The 15,408-nt window shown below is 35.8% G+C and overlaps 1 protein-coding gene across 1 annotated transcript; it reads right to left on the bottom strand.

Annotated features, from left to right (window-relative positions):
- Positions 1 to 254: 254 nt before the first annotated feature.
- On the bottom strand, positions 255 to 14,033 carry LOC121991966 (membralin-like protein At1g60995). Its single transcript, XM_042546057.1, has 14 exons — positions 13,586 to 14,033; positions 12,534 to 12,596; positions 11,665 to 12,102; positions 7,048 to 7,129; positions 6,898 to 6,959; positions 6,685 to 6,779; positions 4,824 to 4,903; positions 4,350 to 4,433; positions 2,975 to 3,091; positions 2,798 to 2,883; positions 2,599 to 2,705; positions 1,468 to 1,559; positions 1,294 to 1,370; positions 255 to 893 (listed from the first exon to the last, which is right to left on the bottom strand). The coding sequence occupies exons 1-14, from the start codon at positions 13,748 to 13,750 to the stop codon at positions 480 to 482; spliced, it is 1,962 nt and encodes a 653-aa protein (XP_042401991.1). The 5' UTR covers positions 13,751 to 14,033; the 3' UTR covers positions 255 to 479.
- Between the last annotated feature and the right edge of the window lie 1,375 nt (positions 14,034 to 15,408).

Raw genomic sequence — 15,408 nt, 5'->3', positions numbered from 1 at the left:
AGATTAAGAATAATTTTCCTTCTTCCTCTTCATCCAATTTTGGACCCAGTCGATCTGTATCATAACATCAAATCTCGTCCAATATTTATTATCATACACCAGATTAATTATCTCTTTTTTACACCTCAATGTTTGTTTTTCTTTTTTTTTTTAGAAATCCAGATTAATTTTTTACATCAGATTATATATATATATATATATATATGCGCGCGCGCGCATTTTCTTCATTTGCACCTACTTAAAAAAGCAGCTCGAAAAGATAAATTTTCTTATTTATTCAACCTCTGTTTTCTATAAATTGAACCCTCAACCGTTACAATATGTGTTATTCACATGAACATCCATCCACTCGAGAGCATCAAGCCTTCAAAAGCCTACCAGCAAGTATGACTCCTGCCTTCTCTTTACTGGATGCTTTCAACCTCTGAAGGGACCTTGAGGAAATAAAATTCAAGTATAACTTGCCTTCTGTGAAGAAATCAGGTCGTCAATGGCTGATTCTCTTGTTCCTGGTGTGCCTGGCCCTGGTTTTGGGAATCTCTGGAGACGGAAAAGGAGAATATGCGTTCAGAAGATGCACCACCAAACAATGAGAGCAGAAGGGATCCTAGAGAATCGGTAGGCCTCGGCAGAATTCTTTGATGGGGGTTAATATTCAGAACCTCTCGAGGTTCATTGTTTGCAAAAGGTGTATCGGACTCTCCAGTTTGATCAGACCTTGCAGAGATGTCAGTTGTTGCCGGTGTGGGTTCATTTCCAGAGGGATTGCGGTTAGGTATGCTTACTCTAGCAATGTGAAACGTCGAGGTGTAAATAGCAGATGATGTGATCTGAACACCAGTTTGTTGTTGCAGCTGAGCGCGAGCTCTCATGAATCTTTGCAAGGCAGGGACCTGAAATAAGATGGAGAAGGATGTAAATCCATCGAAGATATCCTGACTTCTCAAGCTCTCGTTGACCATCAGGTTGCTTCAAACAAAAACCCAAATTGCTTGTTTGAAGTCGTGAAGTCACAATTGAAAAAATGTTTGCATTATGAAACAAGAAGAAATAACATGATTTCATTGCAGTAATGCTTGTTATTTACTCATGGTGTTCCACAGAGTTTGTCGTCGCTTTCTACAAGAAATTGCATCGACAAAAAAGGCTAAGTCTACTAAATTAAGTCTACCAATAGCAGAATGAGAAACAATAACATAATGAGCAAGAGAAGTAAGTTTTGAAGTCCAAAGCCAAATTATTATCACCATGGAAGAAGATAAAATCTGTATTGTGAGCCAGAGAACCATTCACCTCAAATTGGTTCCAGAAGGAAAGAATCAAGTGCTGCATAAATGCTGCCATTGCGGAAAAAGCCACATAAGAAAAACCTGCACAGAAGCACAAATAAATAAAAATAACCAAACTTTTACAACCTTACAAAAAAAAATGAACTTTAACAATTATAAAAACATGAATATTACTTACCGTAAGGATAAGAAAAGAAATAGATGTGAAATACAAGGAAATAGAGCAAGAAAAATCGAGGAAAGAACTGCATTGATATAGTTGTCCGCACACTACAAAATAAGCACACAAAAATAAAATTATATAAGAGAGCTGCATTATAATCCAAGAGTTATTGTATGTTCAGCGTTTGTCACAATTCATAAATGGAAGAAAAGAAAGTCACTTTATGCCACATTATAATCCAACTGGCACTTACATTTATCTTAAATGTTATTTCAATAAGACTGATTAGTAGTTAAATTAAAAAAGGTCCTATCCAAATCTGATCTCTGCAATGTGTCCCACTGAGGCACCTCCATGCAACACAACGGACTCAACAGAAAAGCTGGTGGCATACTTCCTTTATGAATAACTATGTAAGGTCTTGTGATATATACAATTAAACAGTTGTAAAAAAAAAAGACAGGAGAGGAAGAAAAAGAAAAAGAAGGATTGAAGGAAGCATAGTCTTTCAATGTATGTTTATGACATTTGATTCCCTCCCCCTTCTCCATCTCCTCTCTGCCTTGCAGCCAAATACCTTCCACTTTCTCTCATCCCGCAACGGTATGAGGCAGTCAGATTTTGTGGTTTGTTGATACTGGCATCTGTGGCAACCCTTCTACCATGCCTTGCATGGTTCTATATCGCAGTGACAGTGAGGGGATTATAATTACAATTGTTTAACATTGCTATAGTTTATTTCCAATCATCAGGCACATTGAAAGCCTAGTTAAGAGGTGCAAACTTGCCATCTACTAAAGTGTCAAGTGGTTCCATGTAGGATTCTTTCTCAAGTTCCATCAGTTTCCTAAGAAAGATATCTATATGTTATGAATTGGGTACTAAATGGTATATTTTTCAGTTCAGGTACCAAATAGGTAGGTGTTTAGGGTAAAGTTCAAGTATGACTATTTGTTATGATGCTGGCATTAGCATCATTCAGAGAAGAGAAAAATAGACAACCTACTAGTGCACATCTATAACCAGTTACGGCTAGTATCTGACTTGGGAGGTCAGAACTATCTATTCACTAAAGATTGTATAACCTAAAGGTGCACACACAGCATAAAGTAGACCCATTATTAGCAACACGAACAGAGGTATTACCTGATCATCGTAAATAGTTCACACAGCCACACGAGAGTTAAGACCAGGATTGCTAGTAGCTGGTCATCATAGAACTCAAATAGGAAAAACAGGATGCCAATCATAATCTACAGCAACTAAGAGGTGAAATATCAGATGAAGCAAACTAAGATAAAATGATAAATCACAAAAAAAAGATTAATTTAACTTTTTCACTTACAGGTACAAACACCAAAGACTCAATTACATGCACAAAGATTAACTGGAATGTTGGAAGATGATTACGAGCATGGTGTTGAAGCTGGACTGAGGACCCAAAAGAAAGAAAATGTAAAATTAAATATACAGCCTGTTGAAATACAGAATATTGCTACAGAGAAGAAGAAACTAAACAAACCTGTAAATCTTAGCATACGAGATTGTGTTTCCCTCAATGTAAATGAAACTGACATTGTAGTGGTAAAGAACACAAACAATGACATAAGGAGTACACCAGATTTGGTAACCAAGTATTCTGCAAAGTCAGAATTACTCAATATAAGGTCAATAAAATTAGCAAATCAAGGTGTTATTGGAAGGAAAAGAAATGAAAAAGGAAAATGCTATTTAGTTCACTTAAATCTACTAATTGGCTGAGGAATATCACAATTATGCAGGAGTCAATCACATTAAAAAAATGCATGCCTACATGACAGTTCTCAGTCGTATTAACCAGCAATAAAGTTTAATGATATTAGCATGTTTTGCATGTTAAATGATTAAGAATCATGTCAGAAGAACATCATTATGTATGTCAAAATAGATGTGCTTTAATGCGGCAAAAGGTCATATGGTAACCCCGAATGCCCCACACGATCAGCCTTATAACCATATGTAGAGAGGTAAATCAGAAACTGTAGATGATCCCCATGGGGGAGGGTATATTCCTATCTTTTGCCATGATTCAACCATTGCTTAATGCGGCAACTTTACCCATGGTTACCATCTCAGCTATGCCCTGTGGGCCAAAATAGATGTGCTTTACATGGCATACATAGTGATCCTTGGTAGGAACTTCATGTGTTGGGTTAGTCGGGTTTTGGCTCAAACCAACCATACATAAAACTTCAGGTATCTGAACCAAACACCTTATCCAAGCAAGTCAAAACAAGACCATAGCCAAGCTTGGTCAGGTATTAAACCAACACAAACTTGACTCTAAAGATGTTTAAGATATTCTTAACATTTTCAATCCATGGTTATATGATAGGCTTGCACGTACAAGACTTGAGAGATCAACAAGATTAGGCCATAGAAATAGCCTTCTTCATGCAGGATGAAGATGCATGCATACCCTGGGCATCCCAATTGGTTATCGGAGATAGCTAATTCTTCAAAAGCTATCTCTAGAACATTTTACCAAGACTACAACTGAGAAGATACCAGCAAAATTTCCAGTCCGAGTAAAGCTTAGAAATCAGAAATGTCAAAAAACCACAGGTTACCCTAGGAGACCCAAGCAGTCTGGGTAGACTTAGAAATTGCATGAATGATCTAATTATGCTTATAACAACTAAGGCATCAAAACAACCAATACACTAACATAACTAAAAGGATCAACAGCATCTTAAGAATGAAATATGTCAGTTTCTCTTTCAATAGACTAAGAAATTCTTTTATTCAGACACCTAAAATCATGAAACGTGGCTACAGAGATAACTGTTTCAGAGTCGGATATTCGACAAAAAAAGAATGATTTTATTTTTTTTAGCCAAAGCCTAAAATCAACGAACCTCCAAAACGTGTAGGACCATCTGATGCTTCTTGACCATAACTAAGATCATAGAACGCTTTTGTTTGGTAATTGTAAAGATAACCTGCATAATTCATGAGAGTCGCATGAGGAAAAATTTTTATGTGAAAACTATTAAAACTTATTAATTTCTAAGATAACACAAGAAACATTAGTTAGAGTGAACTAAAAAGAATATGCTCCCACTACAAAGCTAAATTTCTGGAATAACTAACAGATGGGACTAGGAATGCAAGGCATATCAGGCATCAAATGCAAATAATAGTTGCAAACCATTAAAAACCAATGTTTTCTAAGTAACTGGTATTGACATGATCTGACCTTCCAACATTGTGCAACAGAAAAGGTCCGTTAAAACTTTTGAACAATTGCAATAAAAGTTGCAACTTTTCAGCAATAAATTTAATATGATGAATTATTGACAACAATAAAACATAATTAAAAAAAAACTCACCATGCCCAGGAGAACTTAGAAGTGTATTCATCAAAATAGTATCGTAACCAACAAACGTGTTGATAAGACGTTGTTGCCACCTATCAAGGGATATACACAATAATATTATTTTGTTGGGTAAGGGTAAAAATGGCAATTTCATGATGCTTTATTAAAACAAAAGACAACAGTATCTGTTCATACTAAATTATCAATCTTTCACCTATGAAACAATTAAAACCTAACTTTAACACTTAAATTTACTATAATACTCCAATTTAGTTGAATCCAAATAATTTGATTCAATACCTGGCTTAGTTCTTACCTAAAACCACACCCCTCTATCTCACCCATAAGTTGTTGTCTCTTGCCACTCTTTCCTTTGTCACTCATTTTGGTTTGCTAGCCACATCTATGTTACTATCCTCCATGAAATTGATAGACCCACTTTCTTGTATCTTCTTTTTAAACCCTTTTCTCTTCCACTGCCCTACCCATCCCAATTTGGAATAAAGTGAGATTTCAAAAAATTTTGTAAGAAATACATGTTGGGCCTACTAAAAGAAATAGGCATGCTTGGGTGCAAGCCTGTGAATACTTCGATGGATGCTTCCAACAAAATTGGCTCTGGAAAGGACCTTACACTGGTAGACAAGGGGAAATATCAACAACTTGTAGAAGGCCTCATCTATCTATCCCACACATGACCTATATCAGGTTTCCCGTCAGTGTGGTAAGTCAATTTATGAATGGTCCTACATAAGAACACATGAACGTTGTCTCCAGAATCTTGAGATACCTCAAGAGTACCCGGACAAAGGATTACTATTTCGAAAGAACAAAGATCGAGGTATACGTGTGTACTTCGATGCAGACTAAGCTAGGGATCTTACTAATAAACGATCGACCTCGGGCTATTGTACGCATGTCTGGGTAATCTAGTAACATGGAGAAGTAAAAAGCATTATATGGTTGCAAGAAGCAGACGCGGAATTTAAAGCTGCATTCGGAATCTGCGAAGGTATATGGATTCACAAAATCCTAAAAAAACTCGGAATAATCGCAAGATAAAGCTGTCAATCTACAATGTTGAAAATTTAGCAACCATCGGCATTACAAAGAATCTTGTTTATCATGACAAAACGAAACACATAGAAATTGATAAACACTTCATTTCAGAAAATATGGCGAAAGGATCTATGGATCTCTCGGATATCCCTTCACGACATCAAATGGCAGACATACTTACAAAAGCTCTCACAAGGATCAACTTCGAAGAACTATGTGACAAGTTGGGCATGTAGTATGTACAACCCAACTTGAGGGGGAGTGTAGAATATATTGTAAATATAGATAGTTGAATTTAGGTAGATCAGATTTTATTTAATTGTATTTCATTCCATAAATAAGTAGGGAAGAAGTGTATAAATAAGCAATGATGCTCAATATCAAGAATTTAAGAAATTCTTCATTCCCGTTCTCTCTTTCTCTCTCTCTCTCTCTCTCTCTCTCTCTCTCGCAGTAGAATTCTTGAGAGACCATTCATCATCAAATTAACTAAAATCTGAAAATCAAAGATGTGGCCAGCAAGACTATCAGTTTATTGGGTTCAATGGTTCAACTGGCCCAACTAGTTGAACTGATTGGCCAGGAAAATAACATTGTATATATGATTTAGATTTTATATTATCATATATTTTATGCTTAACATATTAGAAAATAATACAGGTAAAACAGATTTTTAAAAGTAAAAAATACCTAGTTGGGAGTAGACAACTAAGTGACTACATAAAACACTGGATTGTAATTTACATATTCAAGATGATCATTTCCAATGTAGATGGATTATCTAAGGATTTAAACGTAAGAGGTACAGAATCACCTGTTCCCAAAGCATGAGCTTTGAGCGGATATTGTAATATTGACAGTTTGTATGTTGTGATGAGATTTTGCTACTTCAGGAAGCAGGAAATATCCCTGCAGAATAAATACACAGCCTTAAAATTCGTAGCAATGCTACAAGATAGACAAAGGTTCGTGCATATGGAACTGGATGCTGATCCTATCAAGTTGAAAAGATTGATTGTTTTATTACCTTTTCTGTTGTGTATAAATATATTGGCTCAATTGCTCTGCTTTTCTTCTCAAGATATCTGGCTGTAACAGGAGAGCAAAATTGTCAAAAGGATATGCCACAACATTCCCATTATAAAATATATGCATACAAGATAAATAATGAAATCACCTGGCAAAGACTTAAGATCTCCAAAGCGAAAAAGCCATAAGCATTCAAGAAAATCAAGGAATGGATACCACCCTGCACGTTTCTGTAGTTCAAAGTTTGGTCCTCAGAGATGAAACCCATATTGTACAGAAACCATCATAGTAACTAAACCAAGCAAATAAAAAATTTGCAGAATGTTCTTTGTTCAAATCCCATACACAAAATTGTTTAAACAAAGATTTTGATCCAAAAGAAACAATGAAAATTCTTTACAAGGAAATGAATCTTCAGATACAGCAAAAATGAATGGCTACAATCAAACTTTTGATTTAGTTGCCTATGTAGTGTGAATACAAAATTATCTAGATCCAGAATGATCAAAGAGAACTCAAATTAAAGAAGGCAAGTTTTAAGCAGTTTAACATTTTCACAACAATCAGTTCCTCCTTCCCTCTCACCCTTCCTCTGTCCCTTATATTCATTCACCCAAGTAAACAAGTCTATAATGCATTTGAATGCAGTTCCTACCCAAGGTCTGAAATCCCGTTCAGAGCTGGAGAATTGGTCGTTAGATATAATGAGACATGCCGGCACCCAATGATAATGGCGATCTTGAGTTATTGGTCCATATGCCAAACCCTAAGCGAAGAAGAAGAGAAAAATAAAAAAGATCCAATTGCCTCATCGGAACACGTTCTACCTCACCTAAGCCTCACAGAAGACTCGCTGATGCAGCACCAGAAGAGATATTTTAATATTTTTATTATTTTTGTTAAGTTAGGGTTTTAGGGGTAATTTCATCTTTCATAGGGTTAGGGTATGAGTCTATTTAAACTATTCGTTTAGTTGTTTTGAGAAGTTTTGGTTTAATTCTATTTCGAGTCGTCGTCTCCTTCATGGTCTATTTCGAATCAACAAGTTGTAGAAATATCAATTCCGATATTCGTGTTCAAATCAATGGGGTCGATAGTATCTGCTGCGTCAGTTGGTATCAGAGCCGAACTAATCTTGCAAGATCATGCAGCCGAGAAGACAACAATGGGTTGATAACACCCACAACGTGTATGAACGCGATCTGGAATACCGATTTCAAGAGATGTTGGATGAACGGGTGGGGCGAATTGAAGGGGACGTGGATCAACTTGCTGACAGGATAGCGACAATGTTTGAGAACCAAATGGGCAGAAATCCGGTCCATCGTCATCACCGAGCAGTCTCGGATGTGAAGTGGCGAGGAAGACAATGAATCCACTGATAGGACCAACTGGGGCAGCAGATTAGGGCTTCTATAGGGCAACCCTTGACAACGACGAGATTGAAATATTTGGTGATCCAGTTTATGACGATGAATCATTTCTTGAGGATGACGAAAGCAATAATGACTTAGAAGAGGACGAAGTTCATCAAACTTCTCATCCTGACGCAGATCATGATGAGCATGAGAAAGATGATAAGAAATTTGATGAAGATGTCATAGGAGCAAAGGATATGACTGTTGTAATTTCAAATCCGTCATCTAATCTAATTGCTCGACCTCCGGTAGATGGAAAGACAATGTTTGAAGAGGCTGAACATGAAATTCTAGAAAATGAATTTTATCCTCCTTCCAAATTGAAAAGATCAATTATGAACTCACATCAACCAAGGCTCACTGCTCTTCCCATTCGACAAAACCATTCAGGTCCAGATTTTCATCCTCACTTTGATGGACCAAGTCTCTCAGCTGGAGTGGGCATGAGTTCACAAAATGCACCACCAAATATGCATGATCATACGGCCTTTCATAATGCAAGTGTATTGAGACCAACGCTAGGAATGTTGGGCCTATCAGGTTTTCACAATATTTCTGTCGCAGATGCATACAGGAAGCATCATGTAGTTACTACAATGGAAAATGATGTTCCTCTACCATTCATAGCATTTGAAGCCATTGGTTTCCCTCCAAAGATTCTCAGAGTGATGCATTTGGCTGGATTTTCATCCCCAATGGATAGACAGAGGCACCTGGACAGATTCTCAGAACTCAAAAACGTGGAACTAAGATCATTATTGTATGTTCAATACAGAAGCAATGTGATCAATTTGCCCGTAGTCTAGGGCGAGCATTTGGTGTTGTTTCCATTCATGGTGACAAATCACAAGGTGAAAGGGATCATGTTCTATTCCAATTCCGTCCCGGCAGATTTCCAATTCTAGTTTGCCAAGGATCTTCCTCCTGGACTACCACCTAGACTCGAGAATGAGTTCTTTTCAACTCGGGGAGAATGATGCAGGACCAAAAGAGATATTTTAATATTTTTGTTAAGTTAGGGATTTAGGCGTAATTTCATCTTTCATAGGATTAGGGGTTTGAGTCTATTTAAAGTATTTGTTTAGTTGTTTTGAAAAGCTTTGGATTAATTCTATTTTGAGCCATCGTCTCCTTCTTGGAACGAGGTATTTTCCCTATTTCCTGGTATTCTCTTTCGAATCAACAGGTTATAGAAGTATCAATTCTGGTATTCGTGTGTGAATCAACGGAGTCGATAGTATCTCCGTTGATAGTATCTACTGCATCACTCCCTGATTAGCATCTTCACAGAAGAAACTTGGCTAACTATTATTGTTGTTGAGGAAGGCTTACCTTGCCTCCTCTTCATCTTCATAGGAATCTTGAGTTCTAGTCCCATTTTAAGGGTTGGACAGTTCAAAAATGATAGGTTTTATAGTTTAACCTATGCCAACCAACTTTCTGATGCTAAATTAGGATTCTCTTCCAACAGTTTTTCAACTTATGCTATGTGGTATTACCATTTAGTTCACTTGATAGATACATGAAAGTTAAATATGTGGTACAGAAAGTACTTTAGTTTGTTGTAAGCAGATGAGATAGCATTGACGAGTAATAATCTTAACTCCTGATAGATTCCTAGAAAGTGTACAGACCATAAGGTTCATTTTTTCTCTTAACTGGCATTTTGTTATATATATTTTTTGAATTAAAACAAGCAATAGGAAAAACTTGGAAAAGGAATAGAAAATTAGACAATGAAGCAACAAGCAGTATTAAATATCATGCTTATTTTATGCCAAGCAACATGACATAATAGCATGAATTTAATCTATTCTGTCCCCTCGGGACGGTCTAGTGGCTAGCACATAAGGTGTTGCCACTATGAGGTCTGGGGTTCGAATCTCAGCAAAGCCGAGGTAAATGTTTCCCTTATGTGCTAGTCACTATTTCAAAGGCTAGTAGCCGCCCGTGATTTACCTCCTCCATGTTGGCCCTGGGACGGGTTGGTGGGGGCGCTGGGGGCGAGTGTATTCACCTTTTGCCACCATGAATTTAATCTATTCTCTTCTTCTTTTTTTTTTTGTCAAATGTTGATTTTAGATATACAACATTGTTCAAATTATAAAGGGATCAAGTTAGTGAGTTGTACCTTAAAATTTTGAAAAGAGCTACTGAGGAAAAAATAAAGGCTGTGACACATTTCTGAAAAACAATTTCACTCCATTGATGGAATTTAATAAATTAGACAATTAATGAGTAAGTAAAGAGAAAGGAAGAAGAATATTGGTATGATTCTTATTGACTTGTAAAAAGTTTGATCTCTATATAATTATTATGGTGGGTTAAAAAGGTATACATTAATTAAGAATATCTAGTAATTATATTCATGCATAAAAGACAAATGATAAGGTAGTTACTAATGTTATAGCCATTTGGAGTGTGTTAGGTATTAGCTAAGAAAAATAATTTCAAAATAAAGAAAAAGAGAGAGAAATTAAGATGGATAGACATAAACTTAAGCTCGAAATATCTATGTTATTCAATAAAAAAAGAACAAAATATTAGTAGGATAAATAATGGGTGGTTGAGCTTCTAAAGTATTGTTTGATCACTATGCACCCTTAGGTTAAAAAGAAAAAAAAAAGTTTTACAGTACATTCTACCATGTTTTATGGACCATAATGAAGAGAGGTCCAGAGGAGGCCTTGAATTGATTAGAGAATAAACTGCAAGATATAAAAAGGAAACTAAGACAAACAAGTTGCATATAGTCAATCCTATATACTTGGGACAAACACGGTCTTATGAGGATGATGATAAATTAAATGTCTGCAACTATTAGGTAGTGCTGTCAACCAAATAGTATTTGAGAACATGATAATTTTCAAAATGTACATAGATAGATGTAGCAGTATTTTTTTATTTGGCATCAGAAACAAAAAGTTAAAGATGCCTATGATCATTGAATTTGCACCAAGACCTTTCAAATGTTATCAGCATTCTAACCAACTTAGAACTGGAACACGAATTCAAAGAACATGATGAAAGAATTTGACAAAATTCATAATCAACCACTCAAGAAGGAAGAAAGTTCAATTATTGAAGAAGCTTTTAACTGCAATAAAGCAATTCACTGTTAAGACAAATAATGACATCCAGCGGACATGACCTTCCAAAATTAGGTTTTTAAATGAACATAAAGTTGGTGAAAAAGATCCATATTCAGCTCAATAAGAGTTCATTTATGTCGATTGCCATAAGCATACAATGTAGTCATTAAAGAATGCAGAAACTTCAAATAAAATTAAACAACTCAGACAATTAAATGTATCAAAAGGATAAGTACAAAGAAAATTGATTCTCACCATTGAATGACTGGCAAAGATCATAAACTCCTTTCCTCTTTTCCAAAATGAAAGAAATTGCATCTTCAACTTACTAGAGAAGTTTTTCGCTTCAACTTGTCTGATGAATTCACTGACAGAGATTGGATAACCAATTTGAAGAATTGGTGACTCAGTTTTTGAATCTGTCTCATGTTCCATGGTCTTAATAATGGTAGTGACAGATGTTTTTCCCACCACAGGAACGAGCAACTCTTTGTCATTCTTCCATGATTTAAAAATCAGTTTGCTCCTTCTAGAACCTGAACCTAACCAGTTTGACCAAAACTTGGTAGAAAAAATGGTGATTCCATCTTCTGCAATATCTGGACCACCAGTATTCTCTTTAAAATGTCCCCTCTGAAGCTCCAAACTATTCCATTCAGATGAGTTCCGAGTCCAAAGACCTGCAGTAGTTATCTGAAATAACTGGCATGAGTCAACAAAGGTTCAAATAGTAGCCAAAGAGTAAAACAAATTGAGTGAATCAAAATGGAAGGCCTGCAAAACAAGTGCACATTGAGTTAGCAGACAAATATTTCTCGTTTTTGGAAAAAAAAAATAGGTTAGCAAACAAGTCCTACAATAAAAAAGGTAGAAACTTAAAGATTGTGCTTATGAGTATGCAAACATTTAAATGCCCTGTAAATGATATACATATAGATGCATATAAGGTTATGTGCATGGATATATCCAAGTTTTCCATGAATAAAAAAAGTAACATCCCAATTCTCATAGTGAAGCAAGATCACTGAAAAGTTAAACATCAATATATATATATATATATATATATTGAAGTTGTTAGACTGAGTAGTGAAAGAACATTCAGGGGAAAAGAATAAATAGCATACCTTGATCTGTACTAATTGAGCTTCTCCGAACTTTACTCCAGATAGCTCACTTGCACATCCAGGCTAAAATAAAAAAGAACCAGTTAGTTAAGTTATTCAGTCAGGTATCTTCTTCAATCTATCTCTGAGGTTTCTTAACAATTCCAAACTTCCATTGCTAATGCTATTGGATACTTTTGAGAAACATCTCTGGAACTCTAGCGACCCACTCAAACACATAAACTACAACAAGCACATTGAAGCATATTTCATTCTAATAAATTCCGACATAATAGCTCCTAATTTTCTCAAAATGTTCCTCCTGGTATAAGATAAGTTCCACAATTTAAGAAAAAATTAGATGACATCATGATAATGCCAAAGGTAGAGAGCAGAAAATGAATATTATCAAACCATAAAAATTGCCTGACCCATCAAGCTGCTCAAGCTCAGTCACCAAATGAAAACGATCAATGTAGATTAAAACCCATTTTATAAACTGAATCCGAAGATCATAAGGAAGGAAGGGCCCGGGAAGGCCAGCATAACTCAAGGCATGAATGTCCGAGCCTGTGCCGCCTTCTTCAAGCATTATCAATGAACATTATTCTAAAAGCTTTCCAACTTCGCAATACATGAAATATCATGATGAAAGAGACAGCACCTTCCAGAGAGCTTATAGTTTTTCTTTTTGGCAACGAGAAAACACATTCTGGCATCATTTTCAACGAATGGAAAAACACAAACAAGAATTCTCGAATGCAGAAACAAATTTATTAACAAAGAATCATCTTTAGTAGATTGAAACTCGATCGATAGACAAGCAGAAGAATGTCGGAGAAAATGGCCAGTATACAGGACACAAACTCCAATTGTTCTCGCATTTCGAAAGAGGATGTCAAGACTCATGACGAAAGTGAGGAGACAACGAGAATTATTAGGCATGTTCAAAACCTCATCTCTACTCTAAAACAAAATAGCGAAACGCACCCAAATTCAAGATATAATATAACCAGGAATGGTAGGCAAAAAGAAGCAGCGAGAAACCTAGGAGGATTGCCGATAAGACTCACCTGCTGGACGAAATTGACGTGCATAACGAAAAGAAGCGCGAAGATTACAACGGCAAAGGTGAAGTACATGAACTCCAGCGCCATGCGAATCCCCGGAGTGAACAGCTGCGAAAGCATCCCCGACAACCGGGCGTGGACTCGGAGGTACGTCTGCTCCGGATCCATCGCCAACTCCACTTCCAAATCAGTTCCAAGTCGAGACCTTTAGGGTTTCTTCTTCCCTTCCGGAAAGAGAAGCCACGAAAGGAGATCAATCGCCGTCTGTTCGACCTTGTGATCGCTAAACTGTTCGCCAAGAAAACTGGGGGGAAAGAAATGGAATCTTCGCTCTGCGATTTGATGGACAAAGGGGATTCGGAGCCGGAGGGGACGATGAATCGAAGCCTCGAACAGCACACGAACAGCGACCACCGCAAACCACGTATTTATCAGGAACGGACGGCGTAAATTAACCAAGCGTTCAAAATAAAATTTAAGTTCAAATAAATTAAACTTAAATTTCATAATATTCAATTCGTTAGAAATTTATTTATTAAAATAAAATTATAAATTTTAATAAAAATATTATAATTTTTCTAAATATATATTTTAATTTTTAATAAATATTTAAATTTATAATTTATATTTATTAAATATATTTAAATTCTATAAAAATTCGAATAAACTTGTGAGCATCAATATATTCATTAAATAAAAGACCAGCTCAAGTCGATTAAACTCCTAAAACCAACAACTCCATAAAATATGCAGTGATTAATCTACGCGCACTACCACCTGTTTAATTTTTCATTTCCATTCAATAGACTTTGTATTTTGTTTAAATTTTTAATTTTTTAAATCCCATATAAAAATTGATAAACTCATTTAACCACTTAACTTCATTGATGACGGATCCAGTCCTATATAATTTTTTCCTAATTTATACGTGTTTGTTTTATTTTTACTCCATTTTTAGCTGAGCAATGAGCATATTATTAGTAAATAATTATTATAAGTAATAGTTATTTATTTCCTAATTATTAGGAATTAATTATTATTAGAAAATAATGATTTGTTTCCTAGTTATTATAGATTAATTATTATTAGGAAATACTTATTATTTTCCTAATTTATGTATTTTCTTATTTTCATTTGTAATGATATTTATATATACCATATGTTATCATTAATAATATGTGAATTCTATGTTAATATGTATCCGAGCTCTAAGCTTAACAGCAATTTTTTTTTCTCTTTCTTTTTTTCTTTTCTCCACAATACCTACCACTCGCCTTCTACAATGGTTGTCGCTGATGACATCAACTGTCGGCTCCAACAGTTTTCTACAATGGCTACCACCGACAACATCACCTACCGGATATCTCTCACAAATACTCTTGATTAGCGCTGATGAAACCTTTGGCAACAAGGTGAGCCTTATACCGATCAATTGAGCTATTAGAAATACGCTTAATGTGAAACACTCACTTATTACCCACAAGATTTTGGTCTGGCGAAGGTGGGGCATAAGGCCAGAAAGTGAGTGGAATAGATGCTTTGTGCAACAAAGTGACACTAGTTTCGACTATATGGCGATGACGACGTTCAGAGTATCCATTGTATTTAGGAGTGTGTGGAGGAGTGGTAAGATGACTAATACCATGAGTAGTAAGAAAGGAGCGAAGGGCTAAGAATTCACCTCCATTATCAGTAAATAGTATTTTGATAGTCATCGAGAACCGATTTTCAACAAGAGTTTTGAATGCAATAAAGGTAGAGTATACATTCAATTTATCACGTAAAGGATCTTAGGGCTCTTTCCCTCTTATGTGGTATTGAAGTTC

This window comes from Zingiber officinale, chromosome 1B (assembly GCF_018446385.1).
Source record: "Zingiber officinale cultivar Zhangliang chromosome 1B, Zo_v1.1, whole genome shotgun sequence".
Lineage (NCBI taxonomy): Eukaryota > Viridiplantae > Streptophyta > Magnoliopsida > Zingiberales > Zingiberaceae > Zingiber > Zingiber officinale.
The sequence above is the reverse complement of the archived record's forward strand: the minus strand, read 5'-3'. Positions and strand labels throughout refer to the sequence as shown.